Source organism: Herpailurus yagouaroundi, unplaced genomic scaffold (assembly GCF_014898765.1).
Source record: "Herpailurus yagouaroundi ecotype Mexico unplaced genomic scaffold, PumYag 77, whole genome shotgun sequence".
NCBI lineage: Eukaryota > Metazoa > Chordata > Mammalia > Carnivora > Felidae > Herpailurus > Herpailurus yagouaroundi.
The window spans coordinates 27,976,015-28,002,454 of record NW_024412388.1 but is presented as its reverse complement, the minus strand read 5'-3'; the positions used below and the strand labels follow the sequence as shown (position 1 = coordinate 28,002,454).

Below are 26,440 nucleotides of genomic sequence, written 5' to 3'. Positions count from 1 at the left end.
GCCACATGTTGGCCAGATGTGCCCGGGAGAGACCGCCAGGAATGCGGAGGGCCGGGAGCGCGGGGCCGGTCCCGCCCCCGCCACGCAGGCCCCGCCCCCGCACGGACCAGGCAGGCACCGGGAGCGCTTACACCGCAGTTTACTTTCTTGTGTTTCTCAAAGTCGTGTGGGAGGACGTGGGTGGCCGGGGCCTGACTTCCCCCCAGGTCCCGCCGTAGTCCCCCTCCCGGGCCCACCCTCAGTGCGTCTGCGTCTGCACGTGGATGGAGCCCCGGGTCCGGGACTCCTGGGTCCCCTGCTTCATCTGCACCTAGTCGGGAGAGGGCGTCAGGAGAGGCGGGCAGGGGAGGGCCAGCCCCCAGCCCCCTGGGATCCGCACCCCACCCACCTCCAGCAACAGGCGCCTCTCTTTCTCGCTCTTCAGCTCCTCCCAGATGTCCGTCAGCTTCCTCCTGCGGATAGAGACCAAGGGTAAGGGGTGGGCTGGGCAGGCTTAGAGCCCCCGCCTCCCTCCCTGCCCTCCCCCTTCCCACTTACTCCAGCTGCACCCACATCCGCTCCAGCGACCTTTTTAAAGACTCCACCTCGTCCTGTAGCCTCATTATATCGCCTCTGTCGCTTTTGCTGTCCGTGAGATTTTGTGGGACCGGAGAAAGTAGGCTGGGAGTCTCTTGGGGGTCTGGAGTCGACTTGATAGGATGAGGATTCTTTTGAACAGGGGCTATCTCTTTGGGGGACTCCTGCTCTTTGGGGGGTGCCTCCTCCTTCTGGGTAGCCTCATGCTGCCCAGGTACCTCCTGGGCAGGCACGGACCCTGGCTTGGACTCAGACTGGAACGGGGAGCTGTCCCTCTGATCCACAGGGTATGTCCTCATGCAGAGGTCAGGCTCCTCTGGCATATGGACCTCTTGGGATTGAGCCTCATTGGCCACGAGAGACTTGAACTTCAGCAGGGCTTGCTCCGGAGAGAAGTGATGGAGCTGAGTGTTGTCTCTAGTGGAGGCCTCTGCAGAGAGCACCTGCTCAGGGGTCAAGACCTTTTCTAGGGTGGGGGTCTCATCCCCAGGCAGGGCCATCTTTGGGCCAGGGGCTTCATCCTCAGGTGGGACGTCTGGGGCAGGGGCCTCATCCCCAGAAGTCACGCTGTGTGGGCTGGGAGCCTTGTCCAGAGTCAGGCTCTCCTCTGGGGTGGGGTTCTCTGGGGCTGGGCCCTTGAACTCCAGAATCCGGGCCTCCTCTGAGATGGGGACCTTATCTGGAGTCAGGGTTTCCTCTGGAGTGGGGGCCTTATCCGGAGACAGAGTCTTCTCTGGGCTGGGAGTCTTGTCCAGAGTAGGGGTTTTATTCACAGCAGGGGCCTTTGCCAGGCTGCTCTGCTCTTCCTCCTGTGGTGATGCAGGTCAGGTCTCAGTTGAGGGCTGGGTACCTTGACAGTTTGAGTCCGGTCCCCCTTGGCCTGGGATCCTTCCCTCTTGTACGCCACACCCCTGGGAACCAGACCCTGCCCAGCAGTCTCACTCTCCTGCGTCTCAGGCCCTCTTACCTGACTGGTGGCAGAGCGCTGCCAGGAAGTCTGGGTTTTCGATCCCTTTCTACCAGGGTGGCCTGGACCCCTTCTGAGGAAGCTGCCACTGGAGCCTAGAAGAGCAGAACCTCAGGGGTACAAGCTCTCCCGACTCTGGGTCTTTCCCCATCTCTGTCCTTCAGCACAACCACCCTGTCCCTGTCCCCCATTCCTCGCCCACCCCCGCTGGAGGGGGGGCTGCGAGACTTACCGGAGTCTCGGGAGGGGCGCTTCTGACTGTCTCCACTGGGTATCCAAGATGGCCTGGAACATATCACCATCAGACCAGAAGGTGGGGGGCAGGGAGCAGCCTTTCCTTTGTACCCTCCCCACCCCCACCCTGCTCCTTACTTGGGTTTGCTGGGCCCAGTGGGGGCTGTCACCAGCTTCTTGACTGTAGGCAGGGCTGCTTTGGGCATCATCCTTTTTGGTTCCTTAAGAGGAGCTGGGAGGGAAGAAGGGAGTGTGGCACCCATTCACTCCCTTATCCGTTCATCTAACGGTTGGTGGCCCTGTCCTGTGCACAGGGGACTAGGGACAGGAGATGAACATTTGACTCTGCCTCCTCAGAACTTTGGGGAAGCCTACCGCCCTCGTGCCACGTGGGCACGGGGAACCATGGGAGCAACCTGAAGGGGCACCTGGCAGAAGACAGTTGTCAGGGAAGGCTTTGAAGGGAACATGCTTTCATATCCTGCCCATTTTTAATCCGTGCTTTTCTTTTCTTTTCTTTTTCAAAGAATTCTGTGCCCAACGTGGGGCTCAAACTCACAACCCCAAGATCAAGAGTTGCACGCTCTACCGACTGAGCCAGCCAGGTGCCCCTATCCAAACTTCTCTAAGACCTGTCTCCTGCTCGGTGCCCATGGCTGTCTCTCTGGGTCAGACTTCATCTTTTTCCTAGACCACAGCAATAACCTTCCCCAATCCAGTCCTCCCTTTGTAGAACTTCTCAGTCTTCTCTATCTCATTTACTCCCTAAGAGACCTCAACCAGTTTGAAGGATTCAATTAGCAACAACAGGCCAACGACTCCTGCATTTTCATCTCTAGCCCCTGAGCTGCAGACACTGTCCAACTGCCCTCTCTGTTTCTAGCTGGGGAGCTAAGTGGCATCATACACTTAATGTACCCAAAACTGAACTCTGACTTGTCATCCCCCAAACCTGCCTCTCTTCCAGACACACCCTCACGCACTTGCCCACTTGCTCAGATGACGAGTCATCGCTGACCTCTTTCGTTCCCTTATGCTGCACATCCAAACCAGCGGTCCGTCTCGACTGCTCTACCTTTAAAACGTCCTGAATTCAATCACTCGTCTCCACCTCTGCCACTAAGCGCTCTGGACCCAGGCATCTTCACCCAAACTATGGCCACAGCCACCACCCTGCGCTCTGGCTTGCACTGCCCGCCTGTCCACAGCATGTTCCCACAGCAATCAGAGTGAGCTCAGGTCCGGGCATCTGGGCAGCTCAGTTGGTTAAGCATCTGACCGGTTCGGGTCATGATCTCATGTTTCGTGAGTTCGAGTCCCGCATTGGGTGAGCCCTGCTTCTCTCTCTCTCTCTCTCTCTGCTTCTTGTAGGATTCTCTCTCTCTCCCTCTCTCTCTTTCTGCCCCTCACTCACTTGCACCCTCTCTGTCAAAAAAAACCCAATAAACAAAACCAAAAACAAAACAAATGAGCTCAGATTCTACTGGGAAAGCAGACATAAGCAAAAGTCGAATATGCAATGTGTTGGAGTTATCAGGTATTACTGAGGAAGAATAAGCAGAGGAATGTCAATTTTATTTATTCTTTTAAGTTTATTTATCTATTTTGAGAGAGAGAGAGAGAGAGAGTCAGAGTATAAGCATGTGAGGGGCAGAGTGAGAGGGAGGGAGAGAGAGAGAGAGAGAGAGAGAACCCCAAGCAGGCTCTGCACTGTCAGTGCAGAGTCCGATGTGGGGCTTGAACCCATGAACCGTGAGATCATGACCTGAGCCGAAACCAAGGGTCAGGTTCTTAGCTAACTGAGCCACCCAGACACCCCAGGAATGTCCATTTTAAATGGGGTCGTCGGAGAAGGCCACACTGAGATGACATCAGCGCGAACACGGTCACACACGGGGACATTCATATTCGTGGACACACGACCAGCCACTCTGCACATGCACTCATGCTGGCATTTAGTCACACACACAGTATCACACGCAGACACACGCACAAATCCTGACAGTGTGCATAGTGGGCTAGAGCGTGGATCCTATTGCCAGACACCAGGCTTTGAGGTCCTCCATTACTTGCCAGCTGTGTGAAAACTTGGGTAAGTCACTTAACCTCTCTGTGCCCCGGCATCCTCATGCACCCAGTATACATCTGGTAGGGTTGTTGTGAGGTCTGGGTGACTTCCTTCACATGAGGCGCTTAGAAGAGTATTTGGCATATAGTCAAAGCTGACATTTACTGAGCTGCTCGTACTTCGGCTGACAGGTGCTCGATAGGGCCCTCCCACTGGAGAACAATTATATCCTCCTTAAGATACAATTTTGAGGCACTGTTGGAACTCGAAGAGGTGGGGAGGGTCCATTAAAAAGGAGGGAACTGAGGGGCGCCTGGGTGGCTCAGTTGGTTGAGTATCTGACTTCGGCTCAGGTCATGATCTCACGGTTCGTGAGTTAGAGCCCCACCTTGGACCCTGTGCTGACAGCTCAGAGCCTGGAGCCTGCTTCGGATTCTGTGTCTCCCTCTCTCTCTCTCTCTCTCTGCCCGTCCCCCGCACTTGCTCTCTCTCTGTCTCTCACAAATAAATAAACGTTAAAAAAAAATTTTTTTTTAATAAAAAAAAAAAAAGGAGGGAACTGAGGCCAGAAAAGTAGGGAGAGGGCAGCACTACTGTGGCTACTGAGCCTGGGCCTGTGATGAGCAGATGCCCCACGGTGTCTCCCTTGGCTCTCCACACAACCCAACCTTGGTTGCTGCGCAGCAGTGAGCCCTTGCTTCCAGAGGGCTGAAGTGGTCCCTACTGGTGGGTGCCCTGTAGTTACCGGTGGGAGTAGAGGCAAGTCCTCTCTGGAAGAAATCTTCCCCTACTGAGGCATACACAACTCACTCAGGTTGGGATCGAGTCATGAGCTCACACACAAAAATCATAAAACACACGAGAAAGGAGGCCCCTGAGAATGGGACTCGGCAGACACAACACACAACAGACACAGGAGTTGTCAGAGAACACAGCTGTGTGCAACATGAGCACGAAACGAAGGGACCATCAGGAATAAACAGGCAAATGTGGGAGGGCGGGGAAAGAAAACTGAAAGTGCTAGAGATGAAAAACAGCGTTCTTGAAATAAATCAAATGCACTACAGGTTAAATAGCAGATTCAACACAGCCAAAACAGCAGAGATCCAGTAAACAGGAAGCAGAGTGAGACAAGGAGCAGAAAATCTGAAAGCAGAGGTAAAGGAGTGGATAATGACGAGGTCTGACCGCGGCTGAATGAAGGGCCAGACAAATCCTCACCTCTAAAGGCAACTAGAAAGCTGGACAAAACCACCATCTCCATGCCCTGGAAATGGACCAAAGGCATGAGATAATCTGAGAAGCATTTATGCTTGATGGCGTCCTTGCCCACGGCTGCACCTGTCCCTGCTCTGCCAGCATGATCCACACCGACCCTCTGTGGCCTAGGTCAGGCTGCAGGAGTTGGCAGCTTTCACGGCCATGAGAGAAGGGAGGTCACATGATTTGGGGTTTAACCTGAGACTTGGCACTGGTTTCGGAGATATGACACCAAAAGCACAAGCAACCAAAGAAAAAAATAGGGAAGTGAGACTTCATCAAGATGTAAAACTTTTGCGCATTAAAAGGTACCATTAAGAAAGTACAAAGACAGCCGACAGGATGGGAGAAAATATGTGCAAAGTACGTGTCTGATAAGGGACTTTGCTCAAGATATATATAAACTCTACTGGTCGGGGCACCTGGGTGGCTCCATTGGTTAAGTGTCTGACTCTTGATTTCAGCTCAGAATATGATCTCACGGTTGTGAGATCAAGCCCTGGGTTGGGCTCCATGCTCAGCATGGAGCCTGCTTGGGATTCTCTCTCTCTCTCTCTCTCTCTCTCTCTCTCTCTGCCCCTACCCACCTGTCTCTCAAATTAAAAAAATAAACATTAAAAAATAAAAAACTTCTACAAGTCAAATAACCCAATTTAAAAATGGGCAAAGGATCCAAATAGACATTTCTCCGAAAGATATATAAATTGTCCATAAACATATGAAGAGACAGTCCACATCTAAGCTGGCACAGAGAGGTGCAGCAGAAGAACCACAATGAGAAACCACGTCACACACACTAGGATGATTATCATAAAAAGGAGAGGAACAAGGGCTGGGGAGGATGTGGAAAAAGTAGAACCCTCGTGCACCTGCTGGTAGGAACAGAAAACGGGACTAGCGCTTTGGCAAACAGTCTGACAGTTCCTCCCAACGCTAAATACAGAGCGGTCACAGCACCCAGAAATCATTTGCCTAGGCATACACCCAAGAGAAATGGAAACACGTCAACACAAAAACTTGCACACAAATGTCCATGCCCCCAAAAGTAGAAACAACCTCAATGTCCACCAGCAAACACGTGGATGAATTGTGGTACATCCATACGAGGGAATATTATCGGGCAACCAAAAGGAATGAAGCATAGCACACGCTGGAAAAATGGATGAACCTTGAAAACAAAAGGTACGATAGAAAAGGTGTCTTTTTAAGTTCTTGAATATATTAACAAGTCTCTGATGAGACTGAACAAGAAAAAAAGGAAAAAATTACTAGAAATGAAAAAAGACTTTTAAGTGCAGATACGGATTATAAAAGAACATTATGAATGACTTCATGCAAATAACTAGAAAACTGATAAAATGGATAATCACAAATATAACTCATTAAAACTGATTTAAGAATTTAGCCAGATTTTTGGTCAGCCATCAGTACCCAGGGACCAGGAGATTAGACCGCTAATGGTGCAAGGCTCCTAAAATGCAAGGTTTCCTCCCGAGTTCCAAGGTCAATCCATTTGAATAACAGTTGCAAAGGGACCTTTGCAGATGTATCAAGTTAAGATGAGGTCATACTCTCCGGGGGGCCTGGGTGGGCTCAGTTGGTTAAGCGTCTGACTTTGGCTCAGGTCATGATCTTGCAGTTCCTGGGTTTGAGCCCTGAGTCAGGCTCCACGCAGCCGACAGCTCAGAGCCTGGAACCTGCTTCTGATTCTGTGTCTCCCTCTCTCTGACCCTCCCCCGCTCACGCTGTGTCTCACTCTCTCTCTCTCTCAAAAATAAAATAAAAAACATTAAAAATAAATAAATAAATAAATAAAGGAGAAAACCCAGAGAATCATTTCAAAAGATTCATATAAACAATTTGAGAAAATTCAACACATACTTGTTTTTTTTTAATTAAAAAGATTTTTTATGTTTATTTTTGAGAGAGAGTGTGAGTGGGGGAGGAGCAGAGAGAGAGGGACACAGACTCCGAAGCAGGCTCCAGGCTGTGAGCTGTCAGCACAGAGCCCAACACGGGGCTTGAACTCACAAACTGCGAGATCGTGACCTGAGTCAAAGTTGGATGATGAACCGACTGAGCTGCCCAGATGCCCCTCGACACATACTCTTGATAAATATTCTAAATAAACTAGAAATAGAATCGTTGTTAAAGGAGAAGTTTGGAAACATTCCACTTGAAATCAGAACATAGTAATGATGCTCACTACTTCTATTCAATAATGTATCGAGCCCCTAGCCACTATAGGAAAATAGCAAAATAAAATGAAGACATAAGGGGTAGAAAAGATAGAGCAAAATTGTCATTAGTCACAGATGACATAACTGTCTTCAAAGAAAACTTATTAGGAATCCACAGATAAACTATTAGAAATAATAAGAGTTTAGCACCGTGGCTGGCTATAAAATCAATATACGAAAATCAATGCATTTCTATATTCCAAAATAAACAGAAGAATATCTAATTTTTTAAAAGGCACAAGAAAAAAATAAAAATAAAAGGCACAAGAAAAAATCTGTGGTATTTAGAAATAAATTTTATAAAAGCTGGGTAAAAATCACACGCAGAAAATAATAAACGATGCTGAAATAGCTCCTTGTCCATATGGAAAAAGTTCTAATTGGGTCACTCATTAAAAATCAATGCCACAGAGAATGCAAACTGGTGCAGCCACTCTGGAAAACAGTACGGAGTTTCCTCAAAAAAATTAAAAATAGAACTACCCTACGACCCAGTAATTGCACTACTAGGTATTTATCCAAGGGATACAGGTATGCTGTTTCGAAGGGGCACATGCACACCAATGTTTATAGCAGCACTATCAACAATAGCCAAAGTATGGAAACAGCCCAAATGCCCATCGATGGATGATGTCCATCGATGGATGAATGGATAAAGAAGATGTGGTATATATACACAATGGAGTATTACTCGGCAATCAAAAAGAATGAAATCTTGCCATTCGCAACTACGTGGATGGAACTGGAGGGTATTATGTTAAGCAAATAGAGGAAGACAAATAGACAAATATCATATGACTTCACTCATATGAGGACTTTAAGATACAAAACAGATGAACATAAGGGAAGGGAAGCAAAAATAATATAAAAACAGGGATGGGGACAAAGCATAAGAGACTCATAAATATGGAGAACAAACAGAGGGTTACTGGAGGGGTTGTGGGAGGGGGGGATGGTCTAAGTGGGTAAGAGGCATTAAGGAATCTACTCCTGAAATCATTGTTGCACCATATGGTAACTAACTTGGATGTAAATTAAAAAAATAAATTAAAAGAAAATTTCTTACAAATAAAAATACACACACAAAAAAATCAAAGCTACAGAGATGAAGGCACTTTAAAAAGCAACACTTCAAATGTTTTAAAGAAATATAAACGAGGGGTGCCTGGGTGGCTCAGTTGGTTAAGCCTTGGACTTCAACTCAGGTCGCGATCTGGCGGTTTGTAAGGTCGAGACCCACATCAGGCTCTTCACTAACAGTGCAGAGCCTGCTGGGGATTGTTTCTCTCCCTTGCTCTCTGCCCCCCTCCCCACTCATGTTTTCTCTCTCTCTATAAATAAGCTTAAAAAGAAGAAATAAGCTTAAAAAGAAGAAGGGGTACCTGGCTGACTCAGTTGGTTGGGTGTCCTATGTCAGCCCAGATCATGATCTCCCAGTCCGGTCCGTGGGTTCTAGCCCTGTGTCAGGCTCTGTGCTGAAGGCTCAGAGCCTGGAGCCTGCTTCAGATTCTGTGTCTCCCTCTCTCTCTGCCCCTCCCCTACTCATGCTCTTTCTCTCAAAAATAAACAAACATTAAAAAAACATATATATATATATATATATATATATATGACTGTTTTTCTGAATTTGGAGCAGGAAGGATTTCTTAGACAAGGAAAAACCTGCTAACCATTAAAGATTGATATGTTTGCATTAAAATTAAGAATTCCTGCTCATCAAAGAACACCATTATACAAAAAGAGACAATAAACCACAATGAGAAAAAATATTTGTAAGGCATATAACCCACAAAAGATTGGTATTCAGTTTATATAAAGAACTCCAACTAATTATAACTAACCAGGGAGGAGCATCTGGATGGTTCAGTCGGTTGAGCGACTTCGGCTCAGGTCATGATCTCACAGCTTGTGAGTTGGAGCCTCGCGTCGGGCTCTGTGCTGACAGCTCGGAGCTTGGAGCCTGCTTCGGATTCTGTGTCTCCCTCACTCTCCGCCCCTACCCCTCTCATGCTCTGTCTCTCTCTCTCTCCAAGATAAATAAACATTAAAAAAATTTTTCTTTAATTATAACTAACCAGGGAAATAAATGCAAATTAAGTCCAAAAGGAGATGCTCTTTTGTAGCTACTAGATTCACACACACACACACACACACACACACACACACACACACACATAAAAGCTGATAATACCTCTGTTAAAGAGGATTTGGATTAACAGGATCTCATACAGCTCATACACCGATGGTGGAATATTAAAGTGTACAACACTTTGAAAACCAAAGCGACTTTATGTCATAAAAACTGAACATTCACGAACCCTATAATCTAGAAGTGCCACTCCTAGGATTATATCCTAGAGAAATTATTGTATGTGCACACCAGGACAGAGGCTCAGGAGTGTTAGAACTATTTGTTGTAACAAAAACTAGAAATAATGAAAATGTCTAACATCAGGCGATCAGATACATACAGAAGCTGTGGTAAATTCCCTGCAAGGAATATTATACAGCAGAGGAAAATTAGTGAATTTACATCTACATACAACATGGATTAATCTTAGAAATATGATGGTGATTGGAAACAGCAACTCCCAGAAGACTATAAACAAGATATCATTTTTATCAAGCTCAAAAGAAGCAAAAATTAATGAAGCAATACATTATGTAGGCGCATACATAGGTAAGGAAACTTAAAAACTCAAGGGAATTATAAACACAAAATTCGGGATAGTGGTTACCTTTTTGGGGTAGGTAGCAGAATGGGAAAGAAAAGGAACACACAAACTATCAGCAATATTCTAGTTCTTGGGTTTGGTGACAGATCGTGAATGTTCACGGGAGTCCATTGTTGAGGTTTAAAGCATGTACGTTTTGCGTGAAATATTACATTAAAAGATAAATAAAATACCCCAACAGAACTATTCACTGACACGTTTATATGACGTGTGAACACACACACGGTCTCATAGACACAGACGCATTGATCCATACCTTTCCTTAAAAAAGGAAATGAATCTATGGGGCGCCTGGGCGGCTCAGTCAGTTAAGCGGCCGACTTGGGCTCAGGTCATGATCTCGCGGTCCATGAGCTCGAGCCCCGCGTCAGCCTCTGTGCTGACACCTCAGAGCCTGGAGCCTGTTTCAGATTCTGTGTCTCCCTCTCTCTGACCCTCCCCCGTTCATGCTCTGTCTCTCTCTGTCTCAAAAACAAATAAACATTAAAAAAAATTTAAAAAAAAAAGGAAATGAATCTAAACACGCTGATAGCCACATTCTCAACACACACAAAAAATTATGAACACAGTAATACACTGATTCCTACACACTGATCTGCACACATTCCTACCAGGTCCTTAACCCACATAGAGGTAGCTCCTAAGGGGCTATATTACTGAACCACTGGAGAGCTATGGGTGTTTATGGATGGGCAACTAAACTGGTGAGCCCCCCCCCACCCCCACCGAGAACAAAATCCACCCCCCCACACACAAATCCCAGGCTTCCTGGGCACCCACCTGACTCCCGAGATGCCACTTTCCGTGGGATCAGCTTCTTGATCTGTGAAGAAGAAAATTATCAGAATCTGAAGAAGGGTCCCCACATTTCTAAGTTCACCCTCATTTAGGGATGAACTAAATGCCCATTAAACACCACGACCCCCAACTTTGTCCAGAGCAGCACGCCCCACCCCCCTACCTGAGTGTCTGGCTCCATACTCACTGGGGGTGGGGGGAGCACAAAGTTGTCTGGAAAGACTCCTCTTCTGCCTTGAGACTCTCCTTCCCACCAGCCCTTATCCTCTGTGGTCTGGGAGAGCAAGAGGCCATGGGGAAGGGAGCCAGATCCCCAAGCTCCTTCCTTCCAGGGTGCCTCCGCTTCTCCACGCACCCTTCCGGGCCGCCTCCCCTGCCCTGCGCCTTTCCTACCTTCCTCAGTACTTTCACCTCGTCTCCTCTCCGCAGCGCCAACTCATCTGGGGCCTCAGGCTGGTAGTCGAACAGCACCCTATAGATCTCAGGGCGGGAGACTGAGGGGAGGTCAGTCCACTGAAGCCAACTCCTCTCCGTGGATCAGTCAGCCGCTCCCTCCCCCATCAGCCTAGTTGGGGGTTCCCCTCTCCCAAGTCAGGGTGGCTCTCAGGAGGGGGTTTCCAGGAAACCTTTGGCTGGGTGCTCACCTGTCTGCAGGTAGTCTGGAGGGCTGTCATAGGTCAGGCTGCTCAGCTAATGGAGGAGGGGAAGGGTGGAAGAAGCTGAGCCTCCACCTCCCCAAGAGGAACTCACCACTCCTGTGCCCACCGCACCCAGTTTACCTTGGGAGGCCGCTGGGGACTGGGGCTGACTGAAGGCATGTCTGGGTTCCCGAGGCCTGGTGGGGACAGTGAAGTTAGGGGGCTTGCTAATTCAGTTTAGATCGTGGGAGAGGTCAAAGGGGTCACAGGGTCAGGATGTGTGGCTCACAGGCCCGGGCCACCGGGAGGGTCACTGGAGATTCCAGAGTCTGGTCACAAGGGTTCTCGGGGTCACAGGGTGCAGGTCTCACTTGGGGGCCCACTGTCCAGCAACTCCACAAAGTTGGATGGGAAGGCTCCCAGCTGCCCGTTCTTCTTCCCCAGCCACCAGCCGTCCTCAATCTGGGGAGGAGGAGGACGCAGGGCCATCTGGTTCTGCCCCAGGGTCTTTCGAGAATTCTTCCACCATTTTTTCTGCCCCGATTCTGCCCAATGCCCACCTCCTCCTTTGCTCCCTCACTTTCCCGTTTCGGCGCCCTCACCATCCCCATCGCCCACACCCTCACTTCACACATCTCCCTGGGGACGCAAGCGCTCCAGCACCTCAAGCACCTCCAGCCCTCCAGCACCTCCGTCCAAAGCCTCTTATCATCACCTCGTCCCCTCACCTCCTTTATCACTTCCACAATCTCCCCAGCTTGCAACTTCAGCTCGTCCGCCTGCTCCGGGCTGTAGTTGAAGTTCACCTTGCACCATCTTTGGGGGCCCCGAGATTTGGCGGGGCGACCTCAGATCGGACCAGAGAGAGAGGCCGCTGATCTGTGAGCCCCAGTCCACTGAGCTGAGAGAGGGGCGGGCCGGGAGCGCCCTAGCAGAAGCTCCAGGCCCCGCCCTGAGGCGGAGCATTGTACCCAAGAACCAATCACAGACCACAGAGTGCCGATTGGCCCCGCCCAGAGCCGCGCCCGTCACGTCCCGCTAGGGGTGGCCGGAGCCGCGCAGGCTCCGCGCGCCCGCCCACCCGGCCTGGCGCTCACCTCGGCGGCGCGCACAGCGCGGGCTCGGCGCCTCCCCGGCGCCGCGCAGAGCCTCGGGGATCTCCTGGAGATGAGGCCATGGGGACGTGGCGGCTCTCAGTTCCTGAGGGCGCGCACTGAGACCCTCCTCCACCCGACCTGCGGCCCGGCCTCACCTGCACCGACCTCTCGGGGAAGAGGCCACAACGACCCCGTAGCTCTCCGCGCAGCCAGCCCCGTGCGGACCCCTCGCACACCTGCCGGACCACGTCCCCGGGGGCCAGATTCAGTTCGTCCTCCTTCTGCGCGCGGTATCCGGCCAGGACCAGCACCTCTGCGGGCGGAGGACCGGGCGGGGGCGCGTCTCAGAAGGGACCGGTCTGGGCACACTGGCTTAGGCGAGAATCCCGGGCTCCGCGTGGAGGACAACGGGAGAGCGGGGCGGTGGTGTGAGCCATTTCCGCCACCCCAAACCCTCTGCACATACCCATAGCTTCAGGGTCGCGCTCCAGAGCCGAGCGCTGGAAGGACAGTACTGTCCCGCAGGCAGCCGAGTACTGGGCCCAGGTAGGATGGGTGGGACGAGCTGCGAGGTTGTGAAGCGAAGGAGGCGGAGACGCTAGCCGATAGGTCGGGCCCCGGATTCTGGGAGTGGGTGTGGGAGAGGGGGCGGCCCGGCTCAGCAGGTTCGGCCCCCAACCCAGGGATGAGGAGGACTCCAGGGTCCCTGGCCAGTGCTGGGGCCACAGCTCCCCCACGTGTTTATCCCAACCTAGTCACTTAAATTACAGTCTAGCCGCCTCTCCTCCCCCTGGCAGCCGTAGGCCCTGAGGCTCCCACCCACCGTTCGCAAAGAGCCTTCCCTGGCCTATCTTCTCCCCGCTGGCAAGCTCTGAGCAGCCGGGGAAGAGGCGGGAGAGGCGCATACCAGGGTGGGGCCCCCAGCAGGCTGCAACTGCTCTGAGGCAGGCCCTGGGTGGAGGAGGTGGCTGTCTAGCGCACACAAAGCTATTCCTAGTGTACTCCAAATCTCTGCTGTCCCTGGAAGGCACGTTACCCCCACAGCCCCACCCCAGGTCAAAGGAGGAGGGCAGAGACCCCAGCTTCCCGCCACCTGGCTTCTTTGGTTTCATAAAACACCTCCCAGATTCTCCTTGGGAAAAGGGCGAGAAAAAAGGAACTTGAAGAGCTTCCGTGGCTCCTGCTCAGAGCCAAGCTCAGAGCTAGTAAGGGCTGAAGTTTAGGGTCCATCTGGTGCCAATCCCATCCAGGCTGGGCTTTCAAGTAATCTTTCTGCTCAGTGGTGAACACGGAAGGCTGAACCTGTTGTCCACAACCCGTGACCTTTACCCCACTTTGGAAGCCAAAGTCCTTGCCCATAACACAGGGAAAAAACCTAGTTCTCTTGGGGTGTCCAAGTTACAGGATGATGCAAAACCACTGGGGTGACGAGTTAACTAGCCAGCAAAGGGTGGCAGTCTCCTCCCAGAACAACTGGGCACGGAGCTGATGAAGAGACTGAGCAACAGTCTGGGCCCAGCCCTCACAGACATTTGTCTTTCAGCTGCCCTGAAGCTGTTGTGGCAGGTACCCTCCCCCCTCCCCCCCCCACACACTAAGGGTGACAATGACCAGAGTCCATTTACATCTGCCTTCTTCATTTATTTATTTATTTGCAGGAGGAGTTGAAACAAATTTGAAGGGTGTTTTCATTTTTTCCCCCTAAACATGAATCATTCAAGTAAAACCAACTTAACTATAGAAATGTAGCAAAGTAAGGGGAAAGAAGCACAACAACCCAAGAGGCAAAGGTTGGGGGTGGGGGGAAGAGGTGGGTGCAGTCCGCATATAACATATGCATAAATGCCATATGATTCACCTGCTCAGGACCGCCTCCCCAGAAGGCAAGCACAAGGACCCATTTTAAGAGGATGTTTTCCCCCCAAACATCCAAGAATGTTTCAACTTAAAGCTTAAGGTTAAAAAAAAAAAAAAAAAAAAGGAAAAGAAAAAACAAACCCCCACAAACCACCCAGCCATAACCACCTTCCTTAATCGATCATAGGAGTTTCTTTTCATTTTATAAAAAGATTAATAAAAAATATTGAAAAAATTATTTTCTCATCTTATATTTGTAAAGATAATAGAATTCAGAAGTTTCTTAGAAAACAGACCAGAAACTGCCGTCCAGTTTCCACCCCTGTTGCTGAGAGGATCAGCAGGACTACAAAGTTTGGGATACTGGAGCTGCTGGTGGAGAATGGGATGCCCAGCCCAGAAGAAATCAGAAAATATTGGGGTGTGGGGGGGACGTGGGGTATGGTTAGCAGCACACCATCGGATACATGGCTGTGCAGAAAAGGGGAACACAAGGTGGTCAGAAAGGCCTTGAACTCCTCCTCGACATACAAAACCAATTTTTACAAAGATCCAAGCAGTTTGGTCCCAAACTGAGGTGAACACTTCAAAGTTTATTCACATGCTTTGTTTTCTCTTTGAAGAATCAAAGTTGCCCAAATTAAATCTTTCTGCTATGGTTACTACGTATGCCAAAAAAAAAAAAAAAAAAAAAAAAGGAAGAAGAAGGGCTTTTAAAATCAGGATAAGGGAGAAGAGATTGAAAATCAAATTAGTCCTCTTAGCTCCAAATGAAATTAAGAACAAAACTGTTGGTTTCTAATAGGGAACAAACCAAAATCCAGGTATCGCTCTCCCCTCCCTACCCCAGCCCCCACCCCGCACACCAACAACAAATGAGAAACACAGCTAAAGCCCAATGTGTTGTGTTCTGCTCCAGAGCTGGGCCCAACCCCCAGGCCCCTCAGCCGGCCGCCTGTCCAGTGGGACTTGGCGCCAGGGATGCTTTCGGCGGTGATATAGGATTCTGCGTGGCTGGGGGGTGAGGAGGGTGGGATTTTCGCAATCTTGAGGCTTCTCTGTTTCGCTCCTCACCAGCCATCTTCCCAGCGCCCTCTCTCCCCTGGGCAGGGGCTCCCATCAGAGTGGCCCCTACTCAGTTGTGGGCTGTAAATTGTCCTTCTCTTCTCGGTTCTCTGTCCCACTCTCGTCGTCTTCAATCTCCCCTTCCTCCCCACTGAACTTGTCATGGGCCCATTTGGGGCTGGTGCTGGATTTCCGGAACATGAACCGGCCTCGACCCCGGGGGAAGGCTCCTCGGCCCCGACCCCGGCTCACCCACTTGTCACTGCCTTCGCCTTCACGGTCATCATGCTGAGAGGAAGGAAAACTGCCATCAGTACTGGAGCGAACAATCATGGCCAGAGCCCTCTTCTCATCCAAATGTGACTCTCAAACCAACCTTTTGCCCCACCCCACCGTTTGTTCCTTTTGTGTCCTCATCCCTGTGCCCTAGTCCAAAAATGCTACTGATTCAGACCCAAGTCGATCTTCCTGTTGTGTGCCTTAGGAATTCTAAGGCAGTGGCTTGGGGGCATTATAATAATGATGATATGGGGCGCCTGGGTGGCGCAGTCGGTTAAGCGTCCGACTTCAGCCAGGTCACGATCTCGCGGTCCGTGAGTTCGAGCCCCGCGTCGGGCTCTGGGCTGATGGCTCAGAGCCTGGAACCTGTTTCCGATTCTGTGTCTCCCTCTCTCTCTGCCCCTCCCCCGTTCATGCTCTCTCTCTGTCCCAAAAATAAATAAACGTTGAAAAAAAAAATTAAAAAAAAAATGATGATAAAACCCTCACTGAGCACTGAAAGACCTTCACACCCATGACCTCATTTAATCCTCACTTCTACCCTCCTATCATTATCACCCTCCACCATGCAAAAGAGGAAGGAAAAAGGCTTAGCAACTTTAGGTGACTCCATGTTATTTAACACACCATCTCTCAAAGGACAGGTCTGAGAAAGCCAATCACACCAAAACATGAAACTATGTCTGATGTGGGACATCAGGCAGCTACCAGAGGAAGTGACAATACCTCGCTGGGATGTCAGCTTTTCCCGCCCGCCCCACCCCCCCACCCCAACCAGCCTGGAACAGGAAGTGAGAACAAAGGCAAATGACTTGGTCACAGTGTCAGACCTGTAAGTGGCAAAGGCAGGACCAGAACCCAGCCTCCCATCTTCTATCCCCCCTTTAATTTCATGCAAAGAGGCAGTGTGGCTGAGCAGAAAAAAAACACAGCCTGCATCTCAATCCTGTTCTGATGATCTCATGAGAGAAGGAGGCTCCAATGAAAGAATGAGAAAGCATTTTGAAACCTAGAAGTTAGTGTTCCCTCATGAGCCGCATGGCTTCAAAAACTCTAAACCATCACAAGCAGGACCTCAGGCTCCAGGGGTCAACTCAGCTAAGGGCCAGCTGCTTCTTACCAGGGCTGCCTGTTCAACAGCCTAAATGCATGAAGCCAGCAATGCTCCTTCAGAAGGCAGATGGGAGACAGGGAGAAGGGCTCTAGAGGGACTTTAATCCTTCTCCTATAGCAGTGCCACTCCAGCACTGATCCTAGGCCACACCAACTCCTCCCTGGAGGGTCCAAGGGTCCTCTAGGAGTCTCAACTCAGCTCCTAGCAGCCCCAGAAAAGTGAAGTTGGCTGTACACAACCATCTACAAAACCTGTTTCCTAACTGTGCAACTGACAATACACACCAACACCAGCCCTTCTTGTGGGTGATGAAGCCTTGGTTGCAAGTTTACTTTGGTTACAACACTCAGAGTCACGTGCTGGGACCTAGGCCTGCTAGTGATATATAGCAAGGCGGAGAGAACTTACTCATTGGCAAGGTAATCCAGCCTAGAAGAGCCCCAATATGAGGGAGACAGGGAGAGCCTGGGAAATGCCTGCTACTTCGGAGTGACCAGAATCTGAGATGAGAGGAGCCCGGTGTCATTTCATTCTGGAGACAGATTCCCCTCCCTCACAGAGACCCTGTGCTGTCTTTTCTATCTATCTTGCACGAGGGAGTGAGAGTGGAACTGCAGACTTGGGAGAGGGTTATGACTCCATCCCTGAATAAAGGCTGGAGGGAGGCTGAGGTTGGGTTAGCAATTAAAAAGCTCACAGACCTATGAGGCACCTGGGTGGCTCAGCTGGTTAAGTGTCTGACTCTGAACTTTGGCTCAGGTCATGATCTCACAGTTCGTGAGTTTGAGCTCCGTGTCGGGCTCTGTGCTGGCAGTGCGGAGCCTGCTTGTGATTCTTTCTCTCTCTGCCCCTTCCCTGTACGCTCTCTCTCAAAATAAATAAACTTAAAAAAAAAAAAAAAAAAAAGCTCACAGACTAAAAAGGCCAGAGCAAGCCTTCTTGTTTATCCTAGAATCCATAAACCTCTTAGACGATAAAACACTTCTGAGACCAGGACCAGCTCTCAAGAGAACACTCATCTTTGCCGGCACTGTGCTGTCCCTCAAGTACAAACCCCCCCCCCCCCCCCCCAGTGCAATATGTCTGCACACGTATTTAATCACAGTTCTGAACAGATCAATCAAAGCCTTGGTATCAGCTACTGTGTGTGCCCAAGGCACTGCTCCGGCCCTTCCCGCTTATCCCAGACACCTACCAAGTAATACTTCTTGCTTTTGGGTGTGTACTCGGGGTCCCACTCCTCCTCCCGGGTTCTCTTTTGAAAATCGTTGTTGCTGTTATTGTTGTTGTTACCAGAGTAGTTGCCTCTGCCCCAGCCTCTCCCTCTGGCTCGAAATTGCTGTGGCATAAGTAGGGAAAAGGAACAAAGGACTCTGTCAGGAATGGAGAAAAACAACTCCCTGCCTTCTGTTCAAATCCTGTTCTAGTGCAGAACAGACAGCAGTCCTCTGGTCAATCTGCTGGTCAAATGGTCTCTAGCTCAAGTCTGGAGCCCATACAGAGAGGACCGCATGGCACAAGGCCCTCCCTACAGACACAGCAGGGACTCAAGGTAAGTAGGGGAAATAATGAGGTCAGCAGCCCCAAGAGGCTTTCTAGGTAAGAAATAGAAGTAAAAAGAAAAAGCTTAAGGAAGAGGGGAACCACAGATTCTGGGATCTATAGACTGAATTCCTTGTATCAAGGACAATAAAACTAGTATTTGGATAAACAAACAATTGGAAGGAATAGGGGCTCAGAGAAAGGGAGAGGGAGCAGGATCTTACAAAGGTCCCTCGAGCTCTGCCTCCTCTTTCACTTGGACCCACGAAGTCTTTGGTCCCCAGTCTGGACTTGTCAAAGCCTGTGGTGCTCTCTTCCCTCTCCTCCGTCTCTTCAGTGTATTCTTCCGCTTTGTAGGAGTGGGATGACTGGGAGGAAGAGGAGGATGACCTGGACCGGTCTCGCGCTCTCCGGTGCTTCCTACGAAAACAGAAGAGCCAGGGATTTAAATCACCAAGCTCCAGGGTACAGCCCTTGGCTGGGGACTCACTGGTAAGAAGCACAGGGCAATCAGGAACATATCTGTGATGAAAACACTGAAGACACTGAGTAACCTCAAAACACCCAACTCACCCCCAACTTACCCACCCAGGGTACCTAGGAGGCCTCCTCTCAGTTCCGTGGGTCATGTTCAGTGACAGGTCTATGTGTCAGCCTGTGATGAACATGGGACATACACAGAGAAGGAACAGAACACAGCCCATGGCCCCGTATAATACATTTGCATGAACTAGAAAGGCAGAGGAGAGAACACTGCATTGCAAGCCATGATGTATCTGGGACTGGGACAGAGGCTTAATATATTACTGTGTGTTTAGTGCTTTACATTACTTCTTTTCTCATAGGAAGAACACTACTGGCCTAATTTAGGCCTGTTCTAGAGACTGAACAAACAATATGCTTCAACACTTCACAATGACATAGCAGGTGAGTAGTGAATGGCGGCTGTGATTATTCAGTATTATTTCTCCCACTTTATAGACAAGAGATTCAGGGTGACAGAGCTGAGCAGAACTGGGGTTCAAACCTAGCTCTAATTATACCACTATCCCACATACCACCTCTCACTGAGCTCAAACAGGTTGAGTTATTAAAGCACAGGATCCGGCAAAACTCTTCCCAGAGTTACTTCCCTCCCTTCCCTTCATCTGAGAGAAATTACAGACCAGGGCAAATTAGCTTACTACAATGAGTCACCGTCTATGGAGAAGTCGGTGCCAGCCCTGCCATGTGCTAGTGGGGGTTACTGGCTGCCTTTAAGATGGCAGAAAGGCCAGGCTCCCAGGAGTAGAGGACACTTAGAGGTAAAGTCCAGCCAAGCGCCAATAACCTACTGCTATCCTCCCTTCCCATGTCCTCCTCCATTTCGCAAACAAAGCACCCTGCTCCCCCCCCTCCCACTACATTCGACATTTGAGAAGCTCAAGAACTTAAATATTTAAATCCTAGTGCCTCTTTCTAGCATTTACTCATAAATAGGGGAAATCTAAGTTATCATCACAGGATTTTTCTAAGAGGTTTTTTTTTTTTTTTTTAATTTTTTTTTTCAACATTTATTTATTTTTGGGACAGAGAGAGGCAGAGCATGAATGGGGGAGGGGCAGAGAGAGAGGGAGACACAGAATCGGAAACAGGCTCCAGGCTCTGAGCCATCAGCCCAGAGCCTGACGCGGGGCTCGAACTCACGGACCGTGAGATCGTGACCTGGCTGAAGTCGGACGCTTAACCGACTGCGCCACCCAGGCGCCCCAAGAGGTTTTAAAAACAAGATCCCAAAAGGCCTCAGACTGGAGTCCCAGCATCACTTTTATTACTTGTGTGATCTTGGGTTAAGTTGTTCTTCAGTCATTCGAGAAACCGTTTTTGTAAACTGAAGAGTGATGTGATATATATATATATATATATTTTTTTTAATTTCTTTTAATTTTTTTTTTAATTTATTTTTGAGACAGAGAGAGACAGAGCATGAGAGGGGAGGGGCAGAGAGAGAGGGAGACACAGAATCTGAAGCAGGCTCCAGGCTCCGAGCCATCAGCACAGAGCCCAACACTGGGCTCGAACTCACGGACTGTGAGATCACGACCTGAGCCAAAGTCGGATGCCCAACCGACTGAGTCACCCAGGAGCCCCTGAAGAGTGATATTTAACAAGATTAAACATCTTTCTTCTTGCCCCAATCACAAAACACTAGGGTTTCAACATCACACAGCAAGTCAGAGGAAGAGGTACGTGTTCCAGGGAAAGGAATCAGGATCAATAATCCAAACCCAACCCTGAAATGTTTGAGGGGTTTTGCCTCCTTTCCACCAGAAGCAGTGCTGAGGACTACTGGACCACCACATCCACTCCCTGTTGAGGATTATCAGGTCCCTTTGTCAGGGGGCAGCCCTGGCAAGTACCAGGGCTCCTGATGCACAAGTAAGACAGTGGAAGGAAGAAAAAGTGGAACAGAAGATCTGAGTTTTGATGTCAGCTGATAATATGTCATTTCAGAAAAATCATTATAAGCTCAGCTTATCTTTCAAATGGGCAAAGCGGGTACCATACCAACCGTGCAACTTATCTCAAAGGATTGTTATCAGAAAATGGATAATGAAAACGCCTAATGGCCAAAGTTCAGAAACAGCAAAAGTGGTGTTGCTTCATATGGGAATGTGTGGGGCTTCAATTCTACGTTTAATGAGACATGATTGAAAAGTCATGGAACTTTCACAGATGTAAACAGAAATGACAGTACCTTGGCATGAATGCTGCCCTATGAAGTTCAACAACGCTACCTTTGTTTAAAGAATATTTGGAACACCTTATTTGGAAGTGTCTGTCAAACTAGATCTTAAAGGGCATTTAAGATCAACAATCTTGGGGCGCCTGGGTGGCTCAGTCAAGTATTCAATTCTTGATTTTGGCTCAGGTCATGATTTCATGCTTCGTGAGACAGAGCCCCAAGAACCCCCTCATCATGCTCTGTGCTGACAGCATTGAGCCTGCTTGGGATTCTGTCTGTCTCTCTCGCTCTCTCTCTCTCAAAATAAAGAAACATTAATGGGGGGGGGCGGCCGCGGTAATGTTCTTAAAAAAAAAAAAAAAAATCAACAACCTTGTCCTATATTTAGTTTCACCCTATGTCTTTGACAAAAGTGTTACTATGAGCCAACAACTTTGAGCCATTTCTAAAACATAACCTCCCCATTAAAATTTGTGATGAAAAAGAATGTATCAAAGAAAATGTCTAAAATAACCCAAAAAGAATTCCCAAATGATTTTCCACTCCATCCCTAGAGCCAAACTAAACACCCATCTCCCAGGAGGCCTTCTCTGGACAAGGATCATACCCCTACTTTGATGCAGAAGTTGTTTTCAAGCCAGGGACCTTACTTGACAGTTACAGGATATCAAAGAACAAACTGCTATCATCCCTAACCCTAAATGAAACTGTGGCAGAGAGTCCAGAAGGAGCAGACAAGAGACCCCACTCAGAAGTCTGAATGAGGGAACAGGGGCTTACGTACTTCTGCTTCTTTGATCCTTTATGAGTTTTCTCTGTTTTCTCAGCTGATCTTTCCCTCGAGTGGCTTGAGTCTCGGGAATCCACTGATTCTCTTGATTTACCTCGTTTAAGATCTCTCTCCTTATGTTTTTTACGACGTTCAATATCAAGGCGGAGATCAACAGGATCATCTTTGTATTTTCCCTCAGTCTGCCAAGAGAGAAATCAAAATGAAGGTTTTTGGGATTCAGGGCTGCCAACTCAACCACCCCACAAACTGTGGTTTCCACTCCAATGGAGTGGTACAGAGGAAGCACTGGGAGTGTGAGGCACTGCACCCAAGCTTGGGAGGGATACAGGACGTCCCACAGAAGTCCCTTCCTGAGGGTCCCTCACAGAACCCAAACCAGTTCTCTGAAATAATGATGTCTACCTTCCGAAAATGCTGAACATCGATCTCGCCTTGTTTGCTTCCTCTGTGGCCCAGTAATGACTCTGGCTAGCCTACAAGCTGAGAAGGCCAAATTCCGCTTTAGAGGGTGGCTGGTTAGGCTGGCTCAGGCCTATAGTCACCACCAAGAGCGGAAATGCCTGTGTCGTGTTGTCCTTCCCTACCTATGCTGTGGCAGCCACCATGGGTTTATGCTCTCCTTGGAACTGGCTCTGAGCATGCAGCCCAGCAACAAAGCATGGGACACTACAGCAACCTTCCAAAATGCTTAGTTACAATGAGAAACAGCTTTAGAGAGGGAACATCAAAAACCATAATGGAAAATTCATGAAGTGACAATACCAGGTCGAAATTTATTTTAAAAAAGAAAAAAGCAGCAGCAGAAAAAGAAAGCAAAACCCCGTTTTTGCTGACTTCCTAGGAAGTCGAAGCCTCAGGGCACATGCACCGCAGATGGACAGCAGTAGCACTGTGCGTCCCAAACCAGGGCAAAGGCTTTCGACAGCTCTTGGGACACTCAGAGCAGAGGGCAAGGTGGATTCAGGATCATTAAGCACCAGGATTTGCCTCATGGGAAGTAAAACTTCCCTAAAAGAGGAAGGAATGGGCAGCTGACTCTGTATTAACATTGCACTTACACAAACTACTAAGCTTTTTGCCGAAATAAGTTTAAGGTTTATTTTTATCATGTTGGTTTTGAGAGGGAATGGGGCCTCTGCACCCTCCAAAGACAAAAACAGAACAAAACAACAAAACAAAGGCAGACGCTGCTCCCTGAGGCCGTGCACCCCCAGCACCTCTATGGGGTCAGCTCTGCGAGGCCTTGAGGACCAGCTCTCTTCTGCTGTTTCAAAGCCTTGCATTTCACATGGTTAGTGCCGAGCTGAGGGAGGACCGGGGGGTGGGGGAGGCGACAAATGGAGAAAAAGAAAAGGGGGTGGGAGAGAAGACACTGTGCCAGAGTGCTTCTCATCACCTTCAACTACCAAGACAATTCTGTCCAGAAGACTTGAAGATTAATATCTTTAGAAAAGGTTTCAGCAGCAATGGAAATCTTTAATTTTAAATTTTAACTGCATATGTGAATGAAGGTCAATAAACACTAAGACTTAAAAAAAAACCCAAACCTATTATTTCACAGTAAAAAGACTGCATACAAGCTTTAACTTCTTAATAACTATGTTTGCGTGCACATCATTGCAAATGTAGCTGGGCTATCAAAATAATGTTTAGCTTTTAAAGTAACAGTAACCGACAGATGATAAATATGGTACAATGTTAGAAAAAAAAACTGGACTAGCTGTTTAAAACAGTCTACCATGTTAAGATATGAATATTTCACTCTCCTCTGACATGCATGTCTTTTTGAAATCATGGTTGGAAATAGTGCATGTAATATAGTTGATTTGATAATACTTACAAGCAGAAAAATATCACAAAAAGTTTCTTCTCTCATCATGGGCACTTGTTCCAAAACTCCTCTCTTTTTTTTCTCAAGCTCACCTCAATAGACTTTGGGGTCATTTACCATATTCTAACCACTTCACAAAGGTTGTTGATACATTTAATAAAAATTAACCCTTTGTAGTTCATTTTTAGAATTATGCCCATCCTTAAAAGAAAAACACAAACTTAAGTAGAGAGTAATTTAAACAAACACATTTCTGTCAAGTTCATGCCCAACGCACTCATTTTGTTGGAATTACGATCAAAGCAACAGTTCACCTTGTAGCCAGGTTCCCGTGGGCTTTTCATTTCGTCATGAGCCAAACCATGTTTTCTGAATGTACTGGGAGAAATGTCTATCCTCCTAAAAATTGAAAACAGAAAAAAGGTTTAATATCCCACAGTATGAATACAGTAGTGGTAACATTTTAGTTCATAAATTGGGCAACAGAATCATAGGCATGCTTTTTCATTATGTTTCCTAACTTAGACACATACATTATTTACATTCTTTGCTTATATGTTTATACTCTCCCATAGGTGTGTCCGTGAGCACACAGGTGCGTACACACAACACACACACCAACCTCTCAAACTCAAACTGAAGAAACTTCTCATTCCTTCCCAATACTGTTACAGCCAGGAAGAAAGACTCACCTACACCCACACCTTTTATCTCAAATTCACATCAAGACTATCCATGCCCTGCTAACCTCAAAGAGCAGTTTTCATCTTGGGAATAAGAATATAATAGCCCATTATTTACCTATGAGATTCGGTCTAGATGAGAAAACAACGGCCTGGCACGTACACACACCCCAAAGACCCTAAAGCCCGAAGACTGTTGTAGAAACAGCCTTCTCCTACCTACCGCAACAGGCTCAAGAGCGGACTATTAAGAAATTAAAGATACAGCCAAGTTTATTTCTAGACAAAGCCCGAAACTGCTGAATATACTGCCACAATTGAATGTGATACTCTAAAACTGCTGGGCTTTTAAACCCTTTGACACAATTCTGCAAGCTCTCCCACCCACTGCAAATTCTTCCAAAAGAAGTAGATATATGGAACACAGGGGTTGCTTACAGAAACTTAGCATTTACTCTGCCTATAGAAAGTTCACAGTGGTCACAGGTTACTATTTGTCAGCTCCCAACAACACAAGGATTCATCTATATCAAAAGGCCGGTCTTCCTCAGGCCCAAAGTGAGCAACCATAGTCATTAAGGCGTGTCCTTTCCACTCAAACAACAAACGCCCACTGCTACCCTAGAGTCTGGAGAGTATTTACCCTAAACCCTGCTGCTAACGCACCTAATGTTGATAAAAACAAGAGGAGTTTATTATCTGATGAGCGATCTTTTACGGCCACCTCCAGTGTAAGGCTGAAGTCCTCACCTGTGTATCTCTGGGCTTTTCTTGTTTTTAGCCGCCTCCTGCTCAGTTCCTCTCTTTAGGTATTTAGTAAAGCGCTCATGCAATGTCATTCCTGAGGACCCAAAGTGATGCTCTGTGGGAATTCAAAGAACACGTTATGCTACCAAAGGCAGAATATTCAACTCTTCTGCATGAACCTGTAGCCAGAGATGTGACTCAAGTGGTCAAATACACGTAACAAACACGCTGAAAAGAGGAAGGAAAAACGGCTGGTTCAGACACGATCCAATGTTGGCCAATGGGTTTCCACTATATAAGTCCCTTGTCTTAGGACATGGATACAAGGAAACCGAGAGCTCACTTCTCTGTGAATCACAGCACCAACTCCCACTGGAGTTTAGATTTCAGGTAGAACCTGTAACTGGCACAACCTAGCTTCTGTATCACTTCTCTCAGCCATTCCCAACCTGCCCACCTCAATCTGCCCAGGAAATGGTAGAATAATGTGGGGAAGAAATTCACACCACAAAGTCTCTGAGAGATCTCTACAGGCTTTCATCTGCTAGAAAGGAAAAGACAGAGGTGCTGGAAAAGCCACTTTTCATACTTCCTTCTGCCAGCATTTTAAACCTTACGTGAAGTATTTTACCTATTCTCACGAGCACAGGTTACTATAATTTTGAAATGTTCAAGTCTGTAATTACAAAATGGAAACTCCTCCTCGGAAGGAATTTCCTTCAAGCCAGTCAGTCCCTAGCTTCAAAGGCCCTTTTGATGAGATAAAGGGCCCCAAAAGGCTCCCTTAGTCACCCACTCATCCTTCTGCTTATAGCAGAGGAAGCTAAGCACACAGAAAGGGAGGCTCAAGCAGGCTGGGGTCTGCACTCACCTTTAACATGGTGAACAATGGTCACTATATGCTGGGCAAACAGTTCAGAGGGGCTCCGCTGAGACTGAGCTGACTGTATGTGCTGGAAAATGGAACGAAATTCCTGTTCCTTTTTGTTGCTATGGACTAGATCCCGACAGAGCTTGCGTTCCTGAGCCAATAAGCCACTGGGTCTGAAAAAGAAACATAGGGAGGCCCCGTGTAACAAGATATACAGGAAGTCAAAACACTCAAACCCTAAAAATACAATGCTTTTTTTTTCCTCAGTAGTTTTAAATTTACCCACAAAGTTCCTTTTTGCTTCCTACCCAAGTTCAAAG

General features: G+C 48.2%; 2 protein-coding genes and 1 long non-coding RNA gene across 10 annotated transcripts in view; 1 reads left to right on the top strand and 2 right to left on the bottom strand.

The window, feature by feature from the left end:
• Positions 1 to 121: 121 nt before the first annotated feature.
• SH3D21 (SH3 domain containing 21) lies at positions 122 to 13,453 on the bottom strand. Of its 6 annotated transcripts, none has more exons than XM_040469357.1 (16): positions 13,080 to 13,449; positions 12,769 to 12,926; positions 12,614 to 12,677; positions 12,245 to 12,363; positions 11,888 to 11,978; positions 11,658 to 11,713; positions 11,523 to 11,568; positions 11,272 to 11,372; positions 11,042 to 11,152; positions 10,861 to 10,903; positions 1,916 to 2,009; positions 1,776 to 1,828; positions 1,544 to 1,638; positions 538 to 1,385; positions 389 to 452; positions 122 to 304 (listed from the first exon to the last, which is right to left on the bottom strand). In XM_040469357.1, exons 1-16 carry the CDS (start codon positions 13,081 to 13,083, stop codon positions 239 to 241), a joined length of 2,013 nt encoding a protein of 670 aa, XP_040325291.1. In that variant the 5' UTR covers positions 13,084 to 13,449; the 3' UTR covers positions 122 to 238. The 6 variants fall into 6 exon arrangements, with proteins under 6 accessions (XP_040325291.1, XP_040325280.1, XP_040325294.1 ...); XM_040469346.1 differs by having other exon boundaries at positions 122 to 310; positions 13,080 to 13,434; XM_040469360.1 differs by having other exon boundaries at positions 122 to 310; positions 11,066 to 11,152; positions 13,080 to 13,426.
• A 780-nt stretch (positions 13,454 to 14,233) lies between these two features.
• The window catches only part of THRAP3 (thyroid hormone receptor associated protein 3), a 78,025-nt gene continuing 65,818 nt past the window's right edge, over positions 14,234 to 26,440 (bottom strand). For both annotated transcript variants that reach the window (XM_040469339.1, XM_040469344.1), the window contains 7 exons: positions 26,121 to 26,293; positions 25,253 to 25,364; positions 24,134 to 24,218; positions 21,980 to 22,167; positions 18,695 to 18,890; positions 18,124 to 18,267; positions 14,234 to 15,823 (listed from right to left, as the gene is read on the bottom strand). In XM_040469339.1, coding sequence (XP_040325273.1) covers positions 15,602 to 15,823; positions 18,124 to 18,267; positions 18,695 to 18,890; positions 21,980 to 22,167; positions 24,134 to 24,218; positions 25,253 to 25,364; positions 26,121 to 26,293 — 1,120 coding nt within the window. In that variant the 3' untranslated portion in view covers positions 14,234 to 15,601. The remainder of the gene's footprint in view (positions 15,824 to 18,123; positions 18,268 to 18,694; positions 18,891 to 21,979; positions 22,168 to 24,133; positions 24,219 to 25,252; positions 25,365 to 26,120; positions 26,294 to 26,440) is intronic.
• Positions 18,853 to 21,859, top strand: LOC121026595 (uncharacterized). Of its 2 annotated transcripts, none has more exons than XR_005788394.1 (3): positions 18,853 to 18,962; positions 19,316 to 19,397; positions 21,750 to 21,859. It is a non-coding gene; the product is annotated as an uncharacterized LOC121026595 (long non-coding RNA). The 2 variants fall into 2 exon arrangements; XR_005788395.1 differs by lacking the exon at positions 21,750 to 21,859 and adding an exon at positions 20,423 to 20,460.